General features: G+C 38.1%; 1 protein-coding gene and 1 pseudogene across 1 annotated transcript; both read left to right on the plus strand.

Moving 5' to 3' along the window:
• Window positions 1-872: 872 nt before the first annotated feature.
• On the plus strand, window positions 873-22,929 carry LOC127635789 (C2 domain-containing protein 2-like). Its single transcript, XM_052116007.1, is given in 15 exon segments — window positions 873-2,003; window positions 2,222-2,317; window positions 3,850-3,969; window positions 6,366-6,467; window positions 6,724-6,831; window positions 7,944-7,980; window positions 7,983-8,060; window positions 9,284-9,392; window positions 11,378-11,442; window positions 11,887-12,002; window positions 12,249-12,405; window positions 12,497-12,601; window positions 12,799-12,926; window positions 16,122-16,383; window positions 20,681-22,929. Coding segments are annotated over 15 exon segments (1,986 nt in total). The 5' UTR covers window positions 873-1,736; the 3' UTR covers window positions 20,917-22,929.
• On the plus strand, window positions 21,308-26,337 carry LOC127635739 (PR domain zinc finger protein 15-like; annotated as a pseudogene).
• The last annotated feature ends 135 nt before the right edge of the window (window positions 26,338-26,472 follow it).

Below are 26,472 nucleotides of genomic sequence, written 5' to 3' on the forward strand. Positions count from 1 at the left end.
CAAGGACACTTTGGCATAAGGAGTCATGTGGGCCAGGAATCGAACCACCAACCCTGCAATTCGTGGCCAACCCGCTCTACAACCTGAGCCACAGCCGCCCCTGAAAACCTTCAGACATTGTTTAGAATACAACAGCAAGGGATAAAAACATTATTTCTGTGAGTGTCGGCACACGTGGGGGTAAAAGGGTAATGAAATAGCAGATGAAATGGCTAAACAGGCATAAGAGTATTAAACAAATAGATTTCAGATAAGTGTTTTTTCCCTCTCTTTTCCATCTTTTTATTACCTTCTTCATCAATGCCTCACCCTCCATTCCAGTAGGTGGCGGAAATGCACCTAAGCTGGTTTGCCAACCACCAATAAATCCAAAGAAGAAGAAAACCTTTTTCACTAACACACAGCATACATTTAAATAGATAATGCTTACAGTGTTATATAGTGTGGTGTGACAATTCAGATGTGAATTTTAAGATCTTAAATAGTTTTAAAATAGGTGACCGCGCTACATCATACACAATCCCATTGTTTCAACCGATAATCCACACCTGCACAAACAAACTCTCAAACTCTTATATTGAAATATGGCACATAAATTTGCCATATAAACAAAGAGACGCCCATTGTTGAAATGGCTATGTTTATAAATGTCACAAGACTGTCAGATAAAGTTACACCTATTAATTTCTGTTAAAAAAAAATTGGTTTACGATAAATTCACCCACTGCTACCTTAACATACAAAAAAATTAATCTGATTCATTTTTAAAATTCAGATAAATTCATCAAGTTGTGTTATTTTGAAAAACTGCAGTGGAAGGACTTTTATTTTGTCTGATCTGGTCAAGATTGCCATAGGACTCATGATAATAATCCTAGTGACCGGTGTGCGTCCCACACGCATTCATTCTCTTTCTGTTTCTGACTTTATCACACGGCCAGGACGACGTACAAACCCCTTAAAGAAGAGGAGAACTGCACTTAATCGCACTTTTATGACTGTGTGTTTTCTGTGGGATAATGCTCGGCTAATGTGATGGTATCTTTGCTCATCAACACTGGAGGGATTTTTTAGGAACTTGTGTTTTGTTTTACCTCAAATGCTCCGAGTCTAATGCTTTTATTTAGCCAAAAGTTGAATTTATTATAAATAAATTTTTGTCAACAGATATCTAAGATAGGGCTTTATTTTATAACATTATATATATTTAAAATAATATCACGCGGTTAAATGCATCTATTCTTTATTCATATTCACGAGCGGTTTATTGTAAACTAGTATAGATTATAAATGCTATTTATCATTTATGTATATATGCAGGTGCTGTAATCGTTTTTAATATTAAATGAGGTTGTTGATGAAAAGGGAGGACTGCCCGGTCCCATTCCGCTCACTGAACACAACCCTTCAATGTTTTTTAGTTATGAACGATCACTGTCGATAGATTTAGACTTTTTCACGTTTGTTAGAAGTCTTTATGCGTCTGGTTATGGAGGTTATCAACCTTTAGAGATCTTGTCGCTGTCGTGGCGGTTGAAGTGAGATTTACGACCCTCATTCCACCATTTGTGTTTCCACCCACCGTTCGTGAACTTTCGTTTTTGCCTGTTTGTGAATGTGTTTTATTAATCAATACTAGGAAGGAAAGTGGCGTTGTTGTCTTGGGATGCGGAAGGGACAGGTGGGGCTGAGGGTAAACATGTTTAAGGGATTAAAGTGAGTTGGGGTCAGTCATCATGTCGTCTACGGAGGGTGTTTTGTCCTGGGTGGGTGACTGGCAGTGGCTCAGCATGGTCACTCTCTTTCTGGCCTCTGTTGTCACTTTGATTATATACTTGGTGCTGTATTTTTCCAATGAGCCTGGTAGTGAAACACCTCTAAGTCATGTGGATTCAGAAGATGCTGATGGGATTTTAAGTTGGGTGTTGTCTTTGAAAAGCTGGAAGACTCAGTGGAGAAGCGCCTGGTTTAGGAGCCTTAATGAAGAAGCTAGGAGATCACAGGTAGGTTTGTGTTTATTTTACACAAACGAGTGTATGGGCAAATATTAACATGGCTAAATTATTTCTATCAATTAAAAAAAGTCTAGAATAGCATGTCATCTCCTCCTGATTATAGTATTCAGTAAAATATATTTTTCTTTCACCTTTTAGTCTTGCTTGTCCTATTGTATTGTTACATTATAGTATTGATTTAATAAATGTATTGCTCCTCTTATTAGAGTGGGATTCAGCTGACCTTTGAAGAGGATGGTTTCCAGTCATCAGAACTGGCCGTGGGCCAAATTTCAACCTTTACAAAAACACCAGGTCAAAAGGTAAAGCCATTTCAAAAGCTTTGAAGGTTTACAGCTATAAAAACCATATATGGAAATTATAAATCACTTTAAAAGGAATAATCACCCTAAAATGAAAAATCTTTAATAATTTACTCACCCTCGTGCCATCCCAGATGTGTATGACTTTGAGAAGAGTATTTCAGCTCTGTAGTTCCAAACAAGGCAAGTGAATTGAGACCAAAACTTTGAAGCACTAGTAAGCATAAAACGGCAGCATATAAGTAATCCATATGAGTAAGTGTAATCAAGCTTGAAATCATGATCGCCAAAGAGAATGCTGATGTCACAATTTATAGTGAAAAATGAGTTATATTTTGGTATGCTCTCATCTAAAATCAATTGGATCACTTTAGAAGAAATGGAATAAACCACTGAAGTCTTATGGATTACTTTTATGCTGCCTTTTTGCACTTTTTCGAGCTTCACATTTTTTGATCACCATTCACTTGCATTGAAGGAACCTACTGATATTCTTCTAAAATCATTGTTTCTGTTGAAGAAAGCCATACACATCTGTGATGGTATGAGGGTTAATGAGAGAATTAAACATTTTTGGAGAGTAAGGAGTAAGATTGCTCATGCGGGTTGCCAGAATGTTGACACACAAATTAGCCAACTCAATGTCTGTTTTAAAGGATTTCTGGGATTTAAGCTGTCTCCATCTTCCAAAGGCATCTCCAATATTTATCTTTGTTTTACTACGCCTCTAGTCATGGTGGTTTTTTGACAGATGGCGAGGCTTTTTAGGTCGGGTGGAATCTGTTACCTCTGATCCAGTTAATTTGCTGGCTTCCATGGCTGCAGCACACAGTGTTGTTTGCCTGCAAATTTGTTCAAATCTGGCAACCTGGCGGTGTCGAAATACTGCCCTGAGTGGGCAGTGGGCGGGATCACACGGTCCAAAACATAAACAGAAATTCCGGCCCATAATGGAAACTTCAAAGTAGAATATACTGGCTGTAGCATTGTTATCTGAGAAGCCAGTATTTCAACTTAGCATGTTTCCTAATTCTCTAATGACTTGTTATGGTTATTTTATGATTTATTACAGTAAAAATATAACATGTAGCACCTTTAATATTCCTCCCTTTGGTCTAGTGATACATATTTAGTTTTGGTTGTAGTATAGTTGACATGTTGTTTATGTAAGTCCATACATTTTATAGTGATTCAGGGCTCGTTGCTTAACACACCCTGATGTCCCAGTTTCAACTGTCCACTGGTCATACATGTACAACATATGTGGTTGCGCACACATTTATGATTTTATTTAAAGTTATATAATATTGTACCTTCTACTCTAATTGGGATTGTGGTAAAACATTAACATGAGTATGAAGTATTATCTATTTGCAAGACTTCTCCTTTTGACATGCAGGCCATTTGTTGATTCAGAGACATCCGCAGCAGTGTTATGACTGTTATACGTTGAAGCATCTCTTCTGCATTTTTGAGGATGGATAAAATGCCCAACTAGTCTTAGTCATAATCTTGATGGTTTCTTTTCATAGAATGTCCTGTGTCAGGTGGTTGGAAACAAGCTGCAGTTTTATCTCCGTGCTTTACTAAGCTCAACATCTTCAGAAACCCCCCTGAGATACAGTGTGAAAATATCCCCACTTCATCTGCAGGTAAACACCAGTCCATGTTTATTCTGCTCTGTAATGTCACTGAGGAAAGTTGAGTTTACATAACACAATGCCTTTAGCATCTGTCAAGGCACTATAACAAATTGTCAACAAGAAAGTCATTCTTTGAATGCTTCCAGTAACATTGGTGATAAGTATTGTTGAGGCAAATGGACCTGCATTTTTATAAGCATTCCTTTCAAATAGACCTGAATCTTTTTCTGTTTGTTTCTCTAAAAAAATGCCATTTATTTTATCATCAAAGTAAGTAGTTGTCTTAATTTCAAGGAGAGAAATCATAACCATTCTTATTTGGAAAACACTCTGGAGCTACACAGTTGGCATAGTTAGCTATTGCATGTACTGTAATAGGCCACTTTTACCAACAACTTATGTGTACCATCATATGAAACAAATAAGGACAAGGACTATGCAAACACATTTTCCCTTGAATAAGATGCTCCATGCACTGTCCCTATAGAGGAATGCTTTTGATTTATAAGGTGTGACTCACTCTGCTGTTTTATCCACCGTCACCACAGGAATCAGAATAAGTGCCTCGATCAGAGCGCTTGCTCAGTGTCTTCTGCTTTTATTTTAATCACCATTACCTCTAATGTCTCTCCCTCAGACAGATGCACTCTTTTTTTGGAACATCCTGCCCAGTATTATTCATGGGAAGCCCTTTAAACATTTCACTCTTGGATAGAGATTTAATGTAATATTGCACTACAATTGGATGTAGAAATAACTTAAAAACTGCATTTCAGTGTGCAGAGCTGTAGTCCATCTGGAGAAGTTGTGAATGTATTGTGTTTAAGAGCATGCTCAGGCTTTGCTCAATTGAATTACTGCTATTTTTGAACCAATAAGTTTCTTGACTCCTCATTGTCGTGCTGATCTTGTTTCAGCCATAAGCACTCCAGCATCAAGTGGCTAAATGCATTCATGTCGTTAACCCATGAAAATCTTTATTTTCCTCTTTTGTCTTGAGAGTCTGCTCCGGATCTGTGGTATTCCTTCTCAGTGCACTGTTTTGTTGAAGTGTATCAGGCCAGGTGCTAATTTGGACAATGATGTTAAGTCATTTTTCAAGGAGAGATTGTAAATAGAATTCCATAGAGACACCATGTGTATTTGTTGAATACTGGCCTGTATTTAGAAGTGATGGCCGTTTATATTCTGTTTGTCATTTTAATCTCTTTCTGGAAGAATCCAGATGGCTAGGATCACATATTTTCTAGCTGTTACTCCTGGAAAGCTCCCAGCGGTTGTTTGAATGGCTTTGTAGGCTGTATATTTAGGTCTTTTGTTCCCCTTCTAGAGGTCAGTGCACTCTAGAGCCCACAGGCATGTAGAATAACACTTTTTTTGTATTTTTTATTTTTGTGACCCCATGGGGTCAAACTCTTGGTAGGGTTACATGTACTGTAAGCAAATATCTGTTTTCTTTTATTGTATTGTAATTAATTCCTGATTATATAAATTAGACCATATCATATTAGTTTCCGCTTATCACTATTTCTTGCTTGGATACAGTATATGTTCTACCTCTTTAGTCTTGTCATGTGAGCTAGGAATGAACTAAAAGCATTTGACAGGAATTTATTTTTCTCCCAGTTCAGTCTCAGAAATGTAAAGCAGTCATGCTTGGACATGACAGCCCATTCCTCAGTGTGTGGCGGGCCCTACGGCTCAAAGAGCTGTTGTGCATATGAGAATGTTGGGGACCCTTTGTTTATTGTGAGTTTGAAGAAGGCAGTGCTGTTTTATACAGCTGTAGGCTAAGTGTGTGCAGTTATTTAAGCAGCAGCATTTATTTTAAGTTGATATCAGATCAGCATAGGTCTGTGGGCTGTTTATGTCTCTTAAAAATTAAATAAATAAAATGGCTAGTTCCAGCTCTAAAATTTTATTGGATGAGCCACATTTGAAATCTGATTGGATAAGCGACATTCTAAGCAACAGTAAAATAGCTGATATATCCATTCCACACCTGTGACTGCACATCAATTGAATTTTATATTAATGTGCCAAGTTGGCTATTTGCTTGGCAGAAGAATTGATTTTTTATAAAGAAATCTAATTATTTATTGAACTTTGCAGTTTTTGTTTTTTTATCATATTGCTAATGCTGCCACAAAACAATTTAGACTCATCCTCACCGATTTGAAATTTGATTTTGTTGTAATCAACATTATGCTACAAATGCTGTTGATTGAGCTTAACTTGTATTGAACCCGGAATATTTCTTTAAGGATGTGTCAAAGACATTTTACCATTGTTAAGGCTGTTTTGCAAGTTTACACTTTGTGTCTCATGGCTTATTGCTTTAAACAGCCATTGTATTGTGTTTGGTTCTGATTAATGTGTGTATGTGTCTGTCTGTGTTTCTACAGCTGGCTTTACAGATGAAAGAGGTGAACAGGGAAGTGGAGGTTTCCTGGGGGGTGCTTCACCTTGACTCTGTAGAATTGCAACTCATGCCATGTTTTACAGTGGTACGCACACATTAGTACATTCAAAATAAAAATAAAAAGATTATGCCAAATTAAGTTTTGCATTGCACAATGATATTACTTCATCTTAGTTGGTTTCTTTTTATCTCTCTTTTGAGAGTGTACTAGCTGTGAATCCTCAAAAGTTTCACCTTTTATTTAAAGGGTTACTGATTCTTTGTATGCATTTTTTATATATCATAACTGATGTCGTTAGAAGGCACATGACTCTGTTTGTGTGTGTGTGTGTGTGTTCCAGGGAGATTGTGATGGTCTAAGTGAAACTGCTCTGAGAGACAGGCTCAGACAGGTCTTGAGTAGAGCTCAACCATCAGTAACTCTGAGCAGCCGGCCTGCAGAAGTCAAGGTACAGCCCTGCGCAAATGCATTATTTAACATTTACATAAGTGCTAAATGGCACATTTGAGGGGCTATGAATATGATACTGAAAATCATGCAGAAATCGCATGTGCGTACGTGTGTTTATACCTTGTGCCACCAAAACGGCAATCTTGTCACCACACTTGTACAGAGTGGTTATCAGAGTTACTGTAGACTTTGTCAGTTCGAACCAGTCTGGCTATTCTCTGTTGACCTCTCTCATCAACAAGGCGTTTCTGCCCTCAGAACTGCTGCTCACTGGATGTTTTTGGCACCATTCTGAGTAAATTCTAGAGACTGTTGTGCGAGAAATTCCCAGGAGATCAGCAGTTACAGAAATACTCAAACCAGCCCATCTGGCACCAACAACCATGTCACACTCCAAATCACTGAGATCAAATATTTCCCCATTCTGATGGTTGATGTGAACATTAACTGAAGCTCATGACCCGTATCTGAATGATTTTATGGACTGCACTGCTGGCACACTGGCTGTTTAGATAATCACATAGAGGATTGTTGGTGTCAGATGGGCTGGTTTGAGTATTTCTATAACTGTTGATCACCTGGGATTTTCACACAATAGTCTCATTTACTCAGAATGGTGCCAATAACATCCAGTGAGCAGCAGTTCTGCAGATAGAAATGCCTTGTTAATGAGAGAGGTCAGCAGAGAATGGCCAAACTGGTTCGAATGGACAAAGTCTACAGTAACTCGATAACCGCTCTGTACAATTTTGGTGAGAAGACTAGCATCTCCGAATACTATTCTGAGATGCGGGTTGGCACTGTTTTGGCGGCATGAGGGGGACCTACACAATATTAGCCGTGTGTGTGTGTGTGTGTGTGTGTGTGTGTGTGTGTGTGTGTGTGTGTACACAATTTTCCTCTCTAAAAAAGGGGAAATTTTTTTTTATGTTTTAAGTATGGCTTCAGTGTAGAAATCATTTTAGGTTTACTGTATAGTCTGAAATTAATAATATTCAGAGCGTTACATAACTTTGGAATTTGCACAGAATGGAGTGAAAAACACAGAAAAGGATGTTGCCATTGATGTTATGAGTGATAATGTTTTATTTCCTCTCTCCACGTCAACAGGAAGTAAGGAACAAGACCTCACTGGTGACCTCACCCCCAAGCCCCCACGAGCTCATGAATGGAAACTGTTAGTGAAGAACATCCGGGTCACATGCAATCACGAGGATAGTGCTGCAGGTCAGAGACCAGAACACACATATTTAAGCAGAATGAATGTTTTTTATTTCAGTTGTATTTAACTGATAACTTAAAGTAAAGTATAGCCAAGGATAACTGCCATAATGTAGTATAACTGACAGAGTTAATATGGAATAAAGTTTGTAAGATATTTGGTTTGTTCTAAATTGTTTAAATAGTTTTTTTCACATGCTTTAGATTGATTTGCATTAGAATGTGACTTGAATGAGGGGAAAAAACTGCTGGGTTCTTGTGCATATTCTGTCTGTTGTGTATTTGGTGTACATAAGGTTTATTTTACCTAAATTCAAAACTCATAATTTACTAATTTTGTTCCAAACCTGTATCACTTTCTTTCTTCCATGGAACACAAAAGATGTTAAGCTGAATGTTAGGGTTTGACTACCTGAAGTCACCATTTTCTTTTATTGCTTCTTTTTATTTTTCATACAATGAAAGTGAATGGTGATTGAAGCAGACATTCTGCCTGACCATCTCTTTTTTTGTGTTCTACAGAAGAAAGTCATATGGGTTTAGACCCACGTGAGGGTGTTTGCCTTTGGTACAGCCCCTTTGGCCAACTCCCCGAGAGATCACGGTTATCGCTGTTATTGCATGATTACCATTTTTCTATTTCTGCACATCTTCGAAATCCCATATGTCTCTTTGTTTATGAGATGGTGCTACTGATACCACAAACCTCTGCTAATGTTTTTTTTTTTGCCTCAATCGAAGAAATGAACCTGGATATACTTTATTGATGAAATTGTGCTGTGGGCTCAAAGTAAAGGCTACACTTCCTAAAATGCACCACTCCCATTACTTATTCAGTTAATTGCCCATGTTTCCCTCAATCAGGATGTCCCTTCTGTTCAGAAATCATTTCCGGAGGTTTTCTAATAGTCCCATTGCTCTCTGGCCAAGTCACCATTACAGCCAAATGAGCACTTAACGGAAACAGCTGGCATCTCATCCATTTTACGCATAATTCATTTTGTCATTAAACGTGTTCTCTGCAGTACAGGCCTAAATGTCTGCTGTTAGATCTGTAACAGCTGTGTTCTAACAATGAAGAAAGCTATATCTCAAAACTCACTCTAGATCTTTTTGGCTTTGGTGCAAATTTCTGGTTTTATTGGATTTTGGGTGGGGGTGGGGGGTCTTTGACAAATCAATCCACTCTTTAAAAGAAATTGATCTTTTCTCTTCTGTGCTTTTTTTAGGTGGCATGAATCCCCAGTGTATCCTCCAGTTGGATGATCCTCCTCAAAAGGCCACCAGTTCAGTCTTGACTAACACATCAACCCCGGCCTGGGACCAACCCTTCATATTGTGAGTATGGGAGCTTCATGTCCTCATCTGTTCTCTCTCCTCAGCTGTCCCTGCCAGCTCTCCCCATAAAACGAGTCATGACATGATGAATCAAATTTTCCTTGATATTTTGACAAATAATAGGTCACTGTACTATGAAAACATGCCATAATTTTCAGAACTCAAAACATCTTCCTCACTGCAAAAAGAGCATTAGTTGAAATCAAGCTGCCAAAATGACTCTTTATACTTCCGCCACATTATGCTGTCACACTGTGTTAGACATTTGCATTTGACCACCTCCACAACAGAAAGTCAATGCTTACTTTACCTTATCATTTCTGTTGTCCCACCCAATAGCGGCGAGCAGTGAGATGCAATGAGAGCTAATAATAACAGTGGCCATTTATTGTCAAGTCTTAAAGGAGATGCAGCACCAAATCCGAGTGTTTCTGACAGAGGGTCAGAATGAGTGTGGAAAATTATCATGTTTTACAAATATATGACCTTATATCCTATATATCCTTTTTGTGCAAAACAACTTTACTAATATTTACTAATTAAAAAAAAAAAAAATTAAGCTTTATTTTGTTTTAAGCATTTTTGCTACTTGTATATAAATGTAAATTAGAGAGAGGACAGGAATGATGGGGAAATTAGAGGTGGACATGATGGGAAATCATGTCAATTCGATCTCATTTTGCCTGCACGATGACCACCACGGCTCAGTGCGTTGCTAGGGCATGGCTTGGACATTAAATGACACATTAAAGGTGGTGTTTAATTTTGTATATTTTTTTGTTTAAATACTTTCTCCTGTCCCATTTTAATGTGCAAATGCATTCATTAGTTGATTTCCCTGAAACCTTGTTTGAAAACAGTCATTATTTGTGTAATTTAGCATTTAGTAGCGCATATATTACACACTTCATCTTTAAACGGATAGTTAACCCAAAAATGTAAATTCTCTCATAATTTACTCACTCTCATGCCATTCCAGATGTGTATGACTGACTGACTTCTGCAGAAAACAAACAAAACGTTTTATTTTATTTTATTTTTTTAATATCTCACCTCTGTAGGTCCATCCAATACTATTGAATGGTAATCAGACCTTTTGTAGCTTCAAAAATCACATAAAGGAAAAATAGTAATCCATATGACTCCAGTGTTTACATTTATTTCTTCAAAAGTGATATATTAGGTGTGGGTAAGAAACAGATAATAGTGTAAGTCATTTTTATACTCTTAAATCTCTACTTTTACATCTGAAAGTCACATGTGCTGCCTGTTTAGTTTTCTTTTCCCCCCACATCTGAAAGTGAAAGTGAAAGTGGAGATTTGGAGTAAAACGTGTTTCTCACCCATACCTGCATTATTATATTGCTTCTGAAGATATGGATTTAACCACTGGTCTCCTTTATGTGAAGGAGTTACAAAGGTCTGATCACCATTCTCTTGCATTGTATGGACCTACTGAGCAACAATCTTTGTGTTCTGCAGATTAAAGAAAGACATAGACATCTGGGATGGCATGAGGGTGAGTGAATTATAATATAATTTTCATTTTTGGGTGAACTGTCCCTTTTTTTTAACTCCCTGATGATGGTGTTCCACTTTCAATTACTTTTGCTCATATAGTCAAAGGTCACTTATGTTGCAATTTGCTCTAATTTTGTTTTTTAAACATTTGGACAGAAGACATTGAGATTTGCATTACCTTTTGAAACATGAGCTTGTCCAAGATTTTAAAGGCAAGATTCCACACATAAAATTAAAAACAGCCACAGATCTTAAAAAAACATTGTGACTAAAATCTACCTATTTGGCAGTTCAAATCTGTGCAACAGAAGTGAGCATTTCCCTAGGCTAATTGAAAAAGAACCCGACTGAAAAATAGCAGCAAAAATGTTGGGCTTGCATTTCTGAGTATATAAAAACGTAAACGTTTTAGAAAGTAATGGAGTGTCAGTTATTTTATTTCCCCTTTTTGTATGGTTTTGCAGTGAGCTCAGCGGTCGGTCAAAGGAGCTGATGATCCAGGTCGTGGATAACGCCAAACCTCTGGAGAGTAAGTCCACATGTCCGAAAATAAACCAGTTTAACAAAATAAAATTGGAAGTGTTACATTAATCTGTGTCTGTAGAAGCTTGAAGGTCATCTGAATTTTAATCTTTCTTTAATCTGTCATCTGTTTCTCTAATCATGCAATATTCTCCACAAATTGTCATAAAGATGGTAGGTTTATTGAGCTAATAGAAAAACGTTGAGGATATTGTGTAAAACTCTGAATTAATTTGCAAACAGCTATGTAGCAGGCTCTCTGGTACCTAATTTCATTGACCTTTCACCCTGATTTCTTAACAGCCTAGAGGGGTTTGTGTGCAAATTTTTTAGTTTGCTATTTCTGTTTAGCACCACTTCTGCCTTCATTGGCAAACATGTTGATTTAAAAGTTGTATTTTGCATTCAGATCTTTGATTTGTTCAGGGATCTCACTCCGTTCTCTTCTCAGGTGGTTTGTTAGGACAGGTATCTGTGCCTTTTGATCTGGTGAGGAAACACCCCGAAGGTCATCAAACCTTTTCTCTCATGACCAAAGACCAAGTGACCGGCTCATTAGCTACTGAGGTCAGCATACCGAGATATCAGTTTAATTCACATTTGAGATTTCATTCATATGGGCATTTTATCAAGTGTGTCCAAACAGTACTGATCCACTTGAATGAATCTGTGGTGGTCTGATTACTGATTTATAAAACATCATAATGTAGTTCATGTGCATATTTATCCAGAAATCTACGTTATTAAATATCTAAGCTATAATGGCATTTGGACAGCAACATATCAATATTTCAGCACTTCTCTTCTGTGTAGTTCTCGTACCTGGAGCCCAGTGAGGTGCGTAGCTGGCAGATGCCCACACCAGCCCCTACTAAGAGAGTAGAGATGGACCGCACTGTGATGCCCTGTGGGACTGTTGTCACCACTGTCACAGCTGTCAGGAGCAAACCAGGACGACCCTTAGCACTTGGTACATTGCATTTGACCCCTTGATTCATTTTCACTGATTTCCTATGTCATAAAATATAGAATATATTGTGTTTTTGCATTCCTTGTTGCAGAATCAAAATCTCCATCTAAAAATAAGCTGGCAGAGAGAAGGGTGTCCGAGCAGCCATCGATACTTGGTGCCAAAGTTAACAAAGCCCTCTCATCATCAGATACAGGTGCGATTTCTTTGCATCTGTGTTTATTCCCCTTGTTTCAAAATAAATCTTGTTGACTTTTTAATTGCTACATGTGTTTCCTCTTATTTTCACTTTCCTGCATCACAAATGCTCATCAGTGTGCAAGAGTAAATGCAAAATTTCACATTGCTGATAGCTCATGTTCTGCATTTGTACAATCTCTCTTCCCCGCCCAGAGTTATTGATGCTAAATGGGACCGACCCTGTAGCTGAGGCTGCTATAAGGCAGCTCCACGAGTCTGCAAAACAGAAGCTCAAATCTCCTGTCAAAAAGAGTACCATTATCATATCAGGAGTGGCCAAGGTACAGAATAAGACACCGCTTGCCCACATATACGCAGTACAACAAATCTTATGAGATGACATGTGTCAGCTTGTCATTTTAGAGGCCCTCACTGAATGAGTAACCAGATATGATGAAAATGCCCAGTAATGTAGTATACTCAGCCTCTTGTTAATCTTAATTGGTAAAGTTTTAGATGACCAAAAGCATTTAAAATTGAGCCCAAATTATGAATGATGTGTGGTAATTGTGCCCTTAGCTATTTTTTCTTATGATCAAAATGAGACATATAATTAGAACAGAGTAGTCTAAATGTTTTGTTATTTTGGTGTGTCGTTCATATTTACACAATTCTTTGCTTATTAATCTTATATAGCCCATGTCGTTCACAAATGTGCTTTGTCTAGAATGGTATGATTATTGCATTGGTTGTCAAGTGCATAGCTCTGTTCCTCTGACCTGTAGTAGGGTGTGTCAGTTGATACAATTATATATAAAAATAATGCAATTAATTACAATTCTCACAATTAGGGTTGCATGGTTGACCTGTGCTATGGTAGTATCGCGATACTAAAGCTTCAAAATACTTGCGGTGCCACAGTGTTTTTTAAATGGTAGTACCGTCAATACGGTACTACCGTAACTTATGTTGGATGTGCGGTAGTAAATATTACTGTATTTTCTCTAAAAACTTCATTTGAATCAAACCTATGTCTGCAATAACATTTAAAAAATATAGTCTTTTCTAGTGGTGTCCCCTTCACGCGGTGCCCTTTAAGAGCACAAAATGCTTGTTAGAATAGCCCCTTACATGTTATTGTTTATTTTTCATTGTGTAGTAGTCCCATGCTTCAAACACAATTTGGCGGTCATGTGTCCTAACAGATAATATAGATTTAAGTAAAACTTTGGAGAGTGAGAATCTTTTTACACCATTCACATTGTGATTTGGAATTATTTTGGGTTATGCCTGATGAGACTGGGAAAACCAATCTGCCATGAATGTCGAAAGAGATTTAAAGTGAAAGCGGGAAACACCAGCAACCTTATTAAACACTTTTGTGCACACCGCTTCTACAGAATACAAACGGGTTAGTGGCACTTAATTTAACCTAAATGCTTTATCTTCACATTTACAGATTTACCGTTTCTCTGAACGTTGCACTTGTTTTCCAATTACAAATGCATGGTGACGGTAACTTCGCACAGTTCCCACTTTGTGATTAGATCATGTCCCTGAGCTGTGCGATCAAACAGGTGTGTGTGTAATCTGCACTCTCACTGCAAACTGAAGCAGTTGTAAGAATGAAACAGCTGCTCAAAACAGTCTTTTCAATTTTACAATATCTTTATTCAATATCTTTATTTCTTTATTCTTTATGCTCTGTCAGTACATTTTGTCTCCCACTTCACATCTTGAGAATAATCATAAAAGCTTATTTGGTGAATATACAGTTGAAATCAGTTTACTTACACCTAGCCAAATACATTTACACTCAGTTTTTCACAATTCCTGACATTTAATTGTAGAAAAAATTCCATGTTTAAGTCAGTTAGGATCAATACTTCATTTTAAGAATGTGAAATGTCAGAATAATAGTAGAGAGAATTATTTATTTCAGCTTTTATTTTTTTTCATCACATTCCCAGTGGTTCAGAGGTTTACATACACTTTGTAAGTATTTGGTATCATTGCCTTTAAATTGTTTAACTTGGGTCAAACATTTTGGGTAGCCTTCCACAAGCTTCTCACAAGAAGTTGCTGGAATTTTTGCCCATTCCTCCAGACAGAACTGGTGTAACTGAGTCAGGTTTGTAGGCCTCCTTGCTCGAACACACTTTTTCAGTTCTGCCCACAAATATTCTATCGGCTTGAGGTTTAGGGCTTTGTGATGGCCACTCCAGTACCTTGACTTTGTTGTCCTTAAGCCAATTTACCACAATTTTGGAGGTATGCTTTGGGTCATTGTCCGTTTGGAAGACCCATTTGCAACCGAGCTTTAACTTCCTGGCTGATGTCTTGAGATGTTGGTTCAATATATCAACAAAATAATTGCACCAGTGCCTCCTGCGCAAAGCACCACCACAACATGATGCTGCCACTCCCATGCTTCACGGTCAGGATGGTGTTCTTCGGGTTACAAGCCTCACCATTTTTCCTCCAAACATAAGGATGATCATTATGGCCAAAGAGTTCCTTTTTTATTTATTTTTTCTTCAATTAGACCAGAGGACATTTCTCCAAAAAGTAAGATTTTTGTCCCCATGTGCACTTGCAAACTAGTCTGTTTTTTTAATGGCAGTTTTGGAGCAGTGTCTTCTTCCTTACTGAGCAGCCTTTCAGTGTATGTCGATATAGGACTCGTTTTACAGTGGATATAGATACTTGTCTACATGTTTCCTCCAGCATCTTCACAAGGTCCTTTGCTGTTGTTCTGGGATTGATTTGCACTTTTTACACCAAACTACATTCAACTCTAGGAGACAGAATGTGTCTCCTTCCTCAGCGGTGTGATGGATGCGTGGTCTCATGGTGTTTATACTTGCGTACTATTGTTTGTACAGATGAACTTGGTACCTTCAGGAGTTAACAGTGTATGTAAACTTCTGACCCACTGGAATTGTGATATAGTCCATACAAATTGCTTGTCATGCACAAAGTTGATGTCCTAAATGACTTGCCAAAACTATAGTCTGCTAATATTAATTCTGTGGATTGGTTTAAAAAAAAAATTGTTTTAATGACTTCAACCTAAGTGTATGTAAACTTCTGACTTCAACTGTGTGTGTGTGTGTATATATGTATATATATATATATATATATATGTATATATATATATATATATATATATATATATATACATACATATAGACACACACATAGACACACACACAATATCATTAATCTGGTGAACATAATTTTTTTATATATAGTTAAAAGTCCCACTTTATCCACCAAATTACTTTCTTTTTTCAGCAGAACACAAAGATTTTTAGAAGAATATTTTAGCTCTGTAGGTCCATACAATGCAAGTGAACTGAGATATTCTTTTAATATCTCGGTGAGGGTGAGTAAATTATGAGAGAATCGTCATTTTTCAGTGAACTATCCCTTTAAGGTGGTTAAATAGTTTGTGATAATTTAATAACAAATATAGTACTTTGTTTTTGATAGACAGTTTCCAATTAATTAAGACTTCGCTGTTCACTCTCTAGGCCCCTCTCACACAGGATGAGGAGATGGCTCTAATGGCAGGATATGCTGCTGCAATGGATGCTTCCATGTCTGGTGCTTCAGAGGGCACCAACAGTGAAACAATGGTGGAACCCAGCACTGTTGTACCCATAGAATCCCTAGAGGGTGCAAATGGAACAGACCACCATGTGGATGATTGGGAGAACCAGGCCGGAGAAGACCCCGATGCAGACAAAACCTCTCTGTCCTACTGCTCTGAAACAGGCTCCAAAAAAGGGAAAGGTGAGGGAAGAAAAGGTTTTTATGTATATGTAGAAAAAGAACATTTGAAAAAGGTTGTGCTAGGTAATAGTCTCTGTTTGAAAAATGGTAATTAATACCCATGACCTTTTGTCAAATTATTTGCAAAGTAAATCGGTGGTATTTTGCCCCACCCTGCTTACCTTCATTGATTTCAGTAGATATACCAAATAGAGAGTTCCCGCAGTCATGAAAAACCTGGAACTATCAGAACATTTTTCAATTGTGATTTCCAGGCCTTGAAAAGTAATGCAAATACAATTTTAAAAAGTCATGGAGAATTTATACTGTCAATATTTTATACGTATCATACTTAAAATCAATGCAACACTGTCTAGTCTTTTTCTCTGTACTTCCCATATTTTGATGATACGTTTTCTTTTATCCTTTGTACACATCGTCCTTAGCAATTTGTTTTTGTTTTGTTTTTCTTTGCCATCTTAAAGTGGAAACCAGTGATAACCAGACTTTAATGCTGGCAGAGTAAGTAACATCTTGAGAAGTCAATAATAGTCTATGTACTGTAGACTTCCCTTTGACATGGTTAACAAACCCTTATTTGAAAAGTCCATGCTCCAGCTTTTTTAAAACACATTCATCAGGCTAAGAAGCAAATGGTTGACCTTTTTTGGTACCATGTGGCTTCAAACCTGACTTTTGAGTGCTGAGTGTGGACACAGAGAAAGATTAGACATGCCAACTTGCTACAAAGGATAGTTCACCCAAAAGGAAAATTCTCTCATCATTTACTCACCCTCATGCCATCCCAGATATGTATGATTACAGCTAAAAAGGACTTAAATATTGAACTTTCATATCCTGTCTGAACACATGGATTTTACCACTGGAGTCATATGGATTACTTTTATGCTCTCTTTATGTGGAATTTTGAGCTTCAAAATCTTGGCACCCATGCTGTTACTAGTGTGCCCTGGGTGGTTGCTACGTTGTAGGGTTTGTTGTTTATTCCCAGGGTGCTGCTATGTTGTTAAGGTGTTTTGAGTTGCTAAGGTATTCTGATTGGTTATTCGTGTGTTGCTATGCTGTTGCTAGGGTGCTCTGATTGGTTGCTAGGTTTTAGGGCATTCACTTGCAATTCATGGGCCTATAGAGCTAAAATATTCTTCTAAAAATCTTAATTTATGTTCTGCAGAAGAAAGAAAGTCATACATATCTGGGATAACAGGAGGGTGAGTAAACACTGATATATATATATATAGAACTGGATTGCTCCTGACGTCATATCAATGAAGCCAATGCGCCGCCATACTGCTATGCCCAAACATTCCGATGTACCTACTGACTTAATAGGAAAACATCTCTTTCCAGCAAGTAAACATTAGTCATTCAATCACCAATTTTATATCTGAAATCTGCATGTACATCCCTACAATGCAAACGTCCTGCACATGTAATTTATTTATTTAAAGTCTGGAATTTTTCCTGTTTCTTGAAAGCCTGAGCGAGTTATGTATATCTACTGTAACAAACTTCATCAGTGAACAGATCAGCTGAATGTAAATAAGTTAACTGAAACTTAGGTAAGATTGAAACTGACATTTTCAGGCTTATTTATTGTGATAATCGAAGTGTTTGTTCAGAGTTACTTGTTTTGTTTTTATCAAAAAGTACCTTGTTCTCATGGTCATTTAAATAAGAGCGGGCTCTCTATCTCCCTCTATCACTCATGCAGTGGCTGCTGAGATTGAGGGAGACAACCAAGGCAAAGCTGGTTCAAATTAAACTGATATGGGTTTGACTGGAGGACAATGAATTCAACTGACTACAGAGAGCACTTCAATGTGAAAACAAGCAAATCCCAGATTTTAAGACGAGTCATCCCGGTCTGACTCCCTTTCGGTGGTAAGGACGTATTGTCACCCTAAACAAGCAGATATTACAGCTTTTCCTACTTGCATTATGGACAGTGGACAGTTTTCCCACTTCCTTTAGTGATTGTTGTGCTGCTCTGATAGACTGAACATTGTGAGCAGGTGAGTGTGCTGACATAGATATCGGCATATATCTTCTCCCTCGTTATTATCATAACAAGCAAATCAAACATTGTCAAATCAATCATGATTGTCACTAGAGGGCGAAATGCAACCGTCGTATCCGCAGGTCAGAGACTGTGAAACGGGGGTGTTTTCTCCTGTCAGTCATTGACGCTCTGAGAGGTTGGGCATTCTAAAATGGTCGCTTGAACACTTCCAGTGGCTTCAACTCCTGCTGACAGTTTAACGTGGCATTAGCGATGCAGTTCTATTTATATATCAGTGTTAGTTAGGGATGTCCCGATACCACTTTTTCCACTTCCGATCCGATTCCGATATCGGAAATCTCAGTATTGGCCGATACCGATCCCGATCCGATACAGTGTTGTTTTTTTACATAATCAGTTTATAATATCTTTACAGTATTGTGTGGAAATAATTGGGTGTACTCTTTAATAGGCTATGTAAAGAGTTAATGTGTTAACTACACATTATTTCAATATAAATGTATAGCTTAAGAAACACTTTATTATTAACTAGCATACTGGCACTCCCTGAGTTCTGATTACACGCACCTGCATATCATTAGTGGCTAATCAATGACTGCATAAATAAATACCCCGCTTTCGCACGCGCTCACACACACACACACACACACACACACATGTTGGTGCAGCTATCCTTATGAGGACTCTCCATAGACATAATGATTTTTATTCTGTACAAACTATAGATTCTATACCCTAACCCTAACCCTACCCCTAAACCTAACCCTCACAAAAAACTTTCAGCATTTTTACATTTTCAATAAAACATTGTTTAGTATGATTTTTAAGCGATTTGAATTATGGGGACAATAGAAATGTCCTCATAAACCACATTTATAGCATAATACCCTTGTAATTACTAATTTGTAACCTAAAAAAATGTTCTCGTAAACCACATAAACAAGCCCACACACACACACACACACACACACACACACACACTCTCACTCTCTCTCTCACACACACACACACACACACACACACACACACTCACTTTCTCACTCTGTGCCTGTTCTCATCGATAGTATTTCTGAGACTCCAGAACTTTCTACTATGTCAATCATGTGTCTTCATTATTGCCTGCATGTATCATAAAATTGTTTTGAGTTATCTCTTTCATCATATCTATACACTGTCTGGATATTACTTACCTGCTGTTTGCCACTCTGCTTAACTGAATTTACTCACAATATTTACATCACTGTTTCAATCCTCTGCTCAATAAACCCTGCTACTGAGTTCACATCTCTGCCTCTCCGTGAGTCTCCCGTGACAGCTTTAACTTTTAAACCCTCACCCTTTTTATTCACAGTTTAATTCGCTTCTTAATTAAATTCTGGTTAAATGCACCTCCAGTGCCTTTCTAAGTCCATATTATAAGTGAACCGAACTGCTGAGCATCTACATCTGAGATGTTCGTTTGTAGCGCACAAATATTGTGCACGGGTGAAGGCTATAAATAGCCGTGCGCGTGTGTGTTAAAGCACCATTCACTACCGCGCTGAAGCTGCGCGTGCAAGAACATATATGTTTACTTATTAAACACAGCCTATTGCAATTCACAGAGCTATCACGTGGCTTCAAGTGGCTTTGAATAAAATGCACTAGTCATATGAACCGCTTTAATGGTGTTTTAACAGTTCTTTTATGTCATTTTTTAAGCTTGACAGTAACGAACATGACTATCACAGAGTATCGGATTTGGGTCGGGCTCGTCGGACCGATACCCGATCCGTCTAAAAACGTCAGTAGCGATGCGATACCGATCTAGGTATCGGATCGGGACATCCCTAGTGTTAGTAAATCATGAGAGAATTTTCAGTTTTGGGTGAACTATCCCTTTAAATCTTTGTATGTGCACTTATTTTTGTTTTGTGTAGAATTAAACCACTTAATAGCTGGTGTGGGCTGGTTTCAACTGCTTTAATCACAAAAACAAATCACACGAATATGTTTGCCTACTGCTTATTTTTAGTGTGCTCTACAAACCCTCTTTTAGGGTTTAAAAGATACAGGTGCTGGCTTATTGGGTTATAATGATTGAATCAAAAATTCCCTCACATCCGCTGGGTCTTCATGAAGGTCAACAATATCACTTTACAACCAAATTAAAATGGAATTCTTGCTTTTACACTTCTTTTGACCAGTGTCTGACCTCCAGGTTGGCCCAGTAATCTATATTGAGGAACTAGAGCTTGGCTAATTATTATTTGCACCTTTTTCTGGCCTCCCCTATAGGAAGCTTCTTGCACAAGAGTGCCAAGCTATTCTTCAGACGGCGACATCAGCAGAAGGAACCGGGGATGAGTCAGTCACACAATGACCTTCAGTACTTGGAGAATCCTGATGTGGCCATGATGGGTGACAGGGAAAAGAGGACAGCCACCTTCAGACGCATCATCAACCTCAAGCTGCTGCCCAGGAGCAAGAGCAAAGCCAACGGCACAATGAGGGAGCCACCTACGTTAACTTAATGCTCGTCTTCAACACATTAGAGAAAGTCCATGCCTACAATTTCTCCTTGGTTTTCCTGCCAATAATTTCCTCCACCGAAACTAATAGCTTACCTCTTTATATCTTTAACCCCTTCCTCTTAATTTATGCTTGTTCCTTTAACTTTTATGCAAGGAGTACTCTCGATTCCTGGCCTTGTTCGCCAATACCCCTGCGTACCAACAATCACCCTCTTCACAAGAGATGCCCAACACCCTCAAACCCTTCTAAAAAATACCTCCATAATCAGAAATGTCTGATGCCACCTTCCCAGATTCCATTACATTGTTCAGACTCCTCAGCTTGGTTCTCCTGGGTCAACTCTATGATCTCCTTCATTTTAGCCTATGCAGATGCATCTCTCCATTCAAGATGAAGGACAGAGATATTGTTCAAAGGTTGTTTTTTTTGCTGTATTGTTTTACATTACCTACTTTTCCAGTCAAGCTTTAGCTTTTATCTTTGAATGGGTGTGTGTATATGCAAGAAAGTTTACAGAACTGCAGAACCAAGTCGCTGTGCTATCACTCAAAAAGACTCGAAATGAGTCATTTTGCTAACCTTATGCAAACCGTGATCGTCATGCAAAAGATATTTGACATTTATGGCCTTTTAACCAAAGCAGCATATGAGGACATCCCTCTCTTGTTATCTACCTGAGCTTTTAACCCTCTGACAATTTGAATGTTTCTGGGAAATAAGAGAAGAGGAAATTCCATCGATTTGATTTGCACTTTTTTTATATTCTCCGAACGGTTTCAAAATGCGTTCATAATGCAATGAATTCTGCAGGGTCTGGCAGAAATAAGTATTGAGAGTGTTTCGAAATGATCTAAATGATGGTGTGATTTGAAAAATTGAGTCTTAAGGGAGACAGGTTTGCTAACTTTAATAATTTTAAAAAGGATCTTAATCTTAACACTAAGCAAAGACATGTTGGCATAGAGAAAGACCAGACAGCAAGAGCATTGGTCTCTTGAATTTAGCTGTTCAAAATGTTCACGATTCAAAAGTTTGGTTATTGTGTTGTTTTCTTTTATTCTATTATCTGTTCTCATAAGCCACCTGAAAAGCCTCTACCGATGAGCCTGTGTCCAGAACTGCAGTGGATTTGTGCTATGGGAGATCCAAGAACAGGTTCCGCTTGACCATTACTTGAACTGAAAATGTTGAATGCGTATGTTGAAAAACCTGATTGCATGTCCATTCTGAATGTGCCAGAAAGAAACCTCAGCAGTCTGGCTGTTCACTACATATTACTTCATATTTGGGGAGGACTACTTTTAATGTGTTTTGTTTAGATTAATTTTTTTTTGTGTGTCTATTTTGTAATTTGTGTGTTGCCATGCACAGCTTGACTGTTCTTCACAGTTCATCGTGATACATTTAATTATATACAGTCACAAAATGAAACCGAGGTATTTTCCAATGAAATGGAAAAAGACACATGAAGACATTTTATCCTGCTTGATTGGCCATCCTGTGGTGATCTACACATTCATAAAAAAGTCAGTTCTCTGTATGTGCATATCACCATAGTGTAACCACATGCATTGAGAAACTCAATGTGTAAACAACCAGATGGCTGTTAGTTAATGCCATTATGTATATAATCATTGAAAACCTGTTGCTCCCCCTAAAATGTTTACCTCCAAAAGTGTTAACATCACACATGCTTATGGCCTATACAGCGTTTTGTGTCTGCTCTGCACTTGTTAAATATATTAAACCTTGGAGGCCTGTGTATAACGAATGTCAGCCTGAGCTATGCAGGGATTATCTTGATTAACATATCATCTTTGTTGGTTTGAGCAATAAATACTGCCTGAACACATATGAATAGATTTTTTTTTTTGTGTTGCTGCTGCTTTTTTTGCTCTCAATATAGAATTAACACGTTTTTGTGTGTATTTTACAAGCCATACTTGATCCGTGCTTAAACAGCTTTAATTGTATTGAAAAAAAGTTTAGCACAATCTGTGAAAAACTGCACTTCCCACAATGCCCTCCCTCCACGGTTCTTATTTCCAGTCCTGCGTGGTTCCTGGGGTCAGGATTCACTAATGTGTAGACGTTTGGAAAACAGGTAATCACTTTATGCTGAACTTGTGCACACTTTTTATTCATATACATTTGCCGAAATGTCCGCATACTTATGGGTCAATGGTGCAGTTGCAGTGAAAAGTGTCAGCGGAGTGATTTGAGCATTTAAATGCGCACTGGCTGCTGATGAGCGCTGTGTTGTGAATGGTGAGAATCATTGGTGCATTGACGTGCTGTTCACAGAACAAAATATGTTGCACAATGTAATGTGTTCTATTGACAGTAATGAACACAAAGTTATTTTGGAAAAGTTTACTGTGTATGTGTGTGTATATATATATATATATATTTCAGAAATTTCATTTTACAATGTTTTTGTATCTGGGTGATAAAGACTGTCAATTTTATGATTTATTTGATACAATTTCCTCATTTTTTTTTTCTTTCTTCATATTAATCAATTAATGCATAAATCAACTGATGACTAATTTATTTATTTTTTTGCTTCCAAAATAATTAGCAAAGCACACAACAAACTGAGTGAACAGAATTCTAATAGTTATGAAAACTAATAAACAGGTTATGCATTCTAGGGTGTCAGAATGGCTGAGCAGACGCATGATGAGTGTATTTGTGAGTATACTTCACATTTTCCATTTATTAATATATTGTTAATAGTTAGCTCACACATGTGCATCACTATATGCATAGAAATTTTCATTTTCTTGAATGCTCATCGCCAAGCCATCCTGTAAAACCATTGATTAATTTAAGAACATGACAGAATATTCCAGATCATTGTTCTTTGTGCAGGGTGTGAGGACTGCGGGCAGTATCATGACTCTTGAGTGTCCTGAGCTGGAGCCAGTTGTCACTGTGAAGGACTCCTTTGTTCTGAGTCGGGCACAGTGAGTGCAAATGAGGGCTTTTGGCCAAATACCATGAGAACTGCCTGAGTGCACCGACTGCATCATTGGCCATATGTGCAATTTTTTCAAATTAATAGGTGTAACTTAAGACCAAACACAGGGTCTGTCTTAAGTGTAATACTAGTTTACCTGAGTAATAGATTAATATTAATTTACGTATGTAAGTTTTGAGTATTTACTCTGTAATGCCTTTCTAATTAAATTTTGGGTGTTTGAATTTTTTTCCAGCACCTAGAATTTCTGACTTTTAAATAATTAGTTAAAAATGTAAGGTATAATGTATTGTCTGTTATTAAATGTTTTTAATGCCTGCAATGCAGTTGTTTTTTTATTGCAACATAATCGGTTTGGTAAAATCTATCGGTTTGCTGTCACTGTAAATATACATAAATACATTTTAACATTTAACTTAACAGCATCACCAACATCCTTGTCCTAGGTCATCTTTACCAGACAGCTTGGAGATCAGATAATCTGGGGAGAGAAGAGAAGGAGTGTTTGTGCTTGAGCGACTGGTTAAGAGGACTCAATTTGGTTCCTTTGAAGCCAAGAGGGTGCCTAGCCTTAGAAATGAGGGCTGTTTCCTTTAAAGGTAAACAGTAAACCTTCAATCTGTAAGATCTGACCTACTGGTGCTTTAATTGAAATTTTTCTGTGTTATGTTTGATAGATATTCCAGAAAGATGGGTCAGTAGTGTGTTTTGACACATCCATTGAAGATGACTGTAACTGGATGATGTTGGTTCGACCTGTCACAGACCACAAACACCAGAATATGAAGGCCTACCAGCAAGACGACGATGTGTATTTCAACCCATCACAGGTGCTCTGTCATAAATTACTCACCTTCATGTTGTTCCAAACATGATTGACTTTCTTCTTTCAGTGGAACACAAAAGGAGGTGTAAGACTGAATGACAGCATCAGTCTCAGTCACCATTCACTTTTTATTGCATCTTTTTTGCCCTTAGCCATGCGCCCTCATTCCAAAACCCACCCTCCAAAGATAATTTTGAAACCAAAACGGAGCAAAAGAGCAGCATTGCTTGTTCCTGTGTCTGTCAGATTCAACAGTGGCACAATAGCGCCCTCAACTGACAAACATTATGAATCATAGCCTCAATGATCCGCTTCAAATACAACACTATGAGAACGAGCAAAATGATTGACGGGTGAAAAGAGTCAATGTCCGCAGTTCGCGGACACATTTTTATTTGCTGTTTACAAAGTCTACAGCTGTCACCGCTGTGAGATATCTCAGGACACTTATTTCATTAATATATTTAAGTAGGAAGATTTTTTGCATACTTTCCATGAAAAAATTGTTGAAGTATGGTTATACAGATATTACAATAAGACAAACAACAAGCTAGCTAGATAGTAAGAGACTGTGACATAGAGTGCTTTTATTTGCTACTTTTTAATAAGCTGACAACATGTGTGGTGGTCAAGTTTGTGGATCTGTTTGTCTTGCTATTGCTCGTTACAGAACAATCCAGCCAAGTATTGTGGTACGTCAGCAGGATCAAATCTCTGCTTTGAACCGGGCTCTGGTGATGATGGCTTTACAGCTCACCGAGCTCACCTCCATTGTGCATCTCCCGATGCCGGCCCATCTCAGGAAGCATTCTTACCAGCTCCGGCGGTTCCCCTGGTTTCTGGACACTTTGATGCCTGCATTCCCCCTCCAGCCAGTATGAATCCTGTAGCGCATTCCTTTCGCAATGTTCCTTGTTCTTCACGTCACAGCCCTCTGCTTTCCCATCGGAGAGTGAAGGTGGCTTACATCATCGTGCACCTCACCAGAATGGCTGCTGATTGGGGAACCGGCATGTGAGACAATGGACGTGCTAGTTGCGTGTCGTTCTTAGCATTCGCCATGGAGCTCTGTCGAGTATTTTATCTGGACCTGCTGCAGTGTGATGAACCAATCAACATGCGGAGGAGCAGCCAGGGGCCTGATCCCCTTCCGCTGTCAGCTCCCACGGCCATGGGAGATTTTTGTTCATGCCTATTTTAATCCCCTCATGTGTCATGTCCTGGCTGGATTGTTTAATGTTGAATGTAGTTTTTTTTTGTAGTTTGTAATGTGTTTACATTAAAGATCACTCTTTGATGTTAAGTACTAACCTCAATCTCTCTGCCTAGTTGACCGTGTCTCGTGTATCTGTTGGCTGCCCACGTGTCGGGTGTGTGGTTGCCTTCCAGTTTGCTGCGTGCCAGCTGGCCATCCACGGAGGAGACTTTGTCTCTGCCCGCGTGTTGGGTGAAGTATTGCCCCTTGCGCACACTTCTCATCTAACTAAGTTATTGTAAATAAATCCTTTGAACTGTTCCTCTGCTGTTGGTTCTGTTTTTCACGCGATTACTCATTACACTTTTGTGGAGAAACCACCACGTTTTTGGTATGTTAAGGTGCACAGAGTTCACTGAGAGTCACACCAATAGTATTAATATAATTAATATTTGGTGAAGAAAAGCAATTAATGGTTGTTTATTAAAAAAGTGATACAAAGCAAAGATATATATAATATATATAGCCTAATATACTGTATATTATATTAG

The sequence above is a fragment of the Xyrauchen texanus genome, chromosome 43 (assembly GCF_025860055.1).
Source record: "Xyrauchen texanus isolate HMW12.3.18 chromosome 43, RBS_HiC_50CHRs, whole genome shotgun sequence".
In the NCBI taxonomy this organism is placed as follows: domain Eukaryota; kingdom Metazoa; phylum Chordata; class Actinopteri; order Cypriniformes; family Catostomidae; genus Xyrauchen; species Xyrauchen texanus.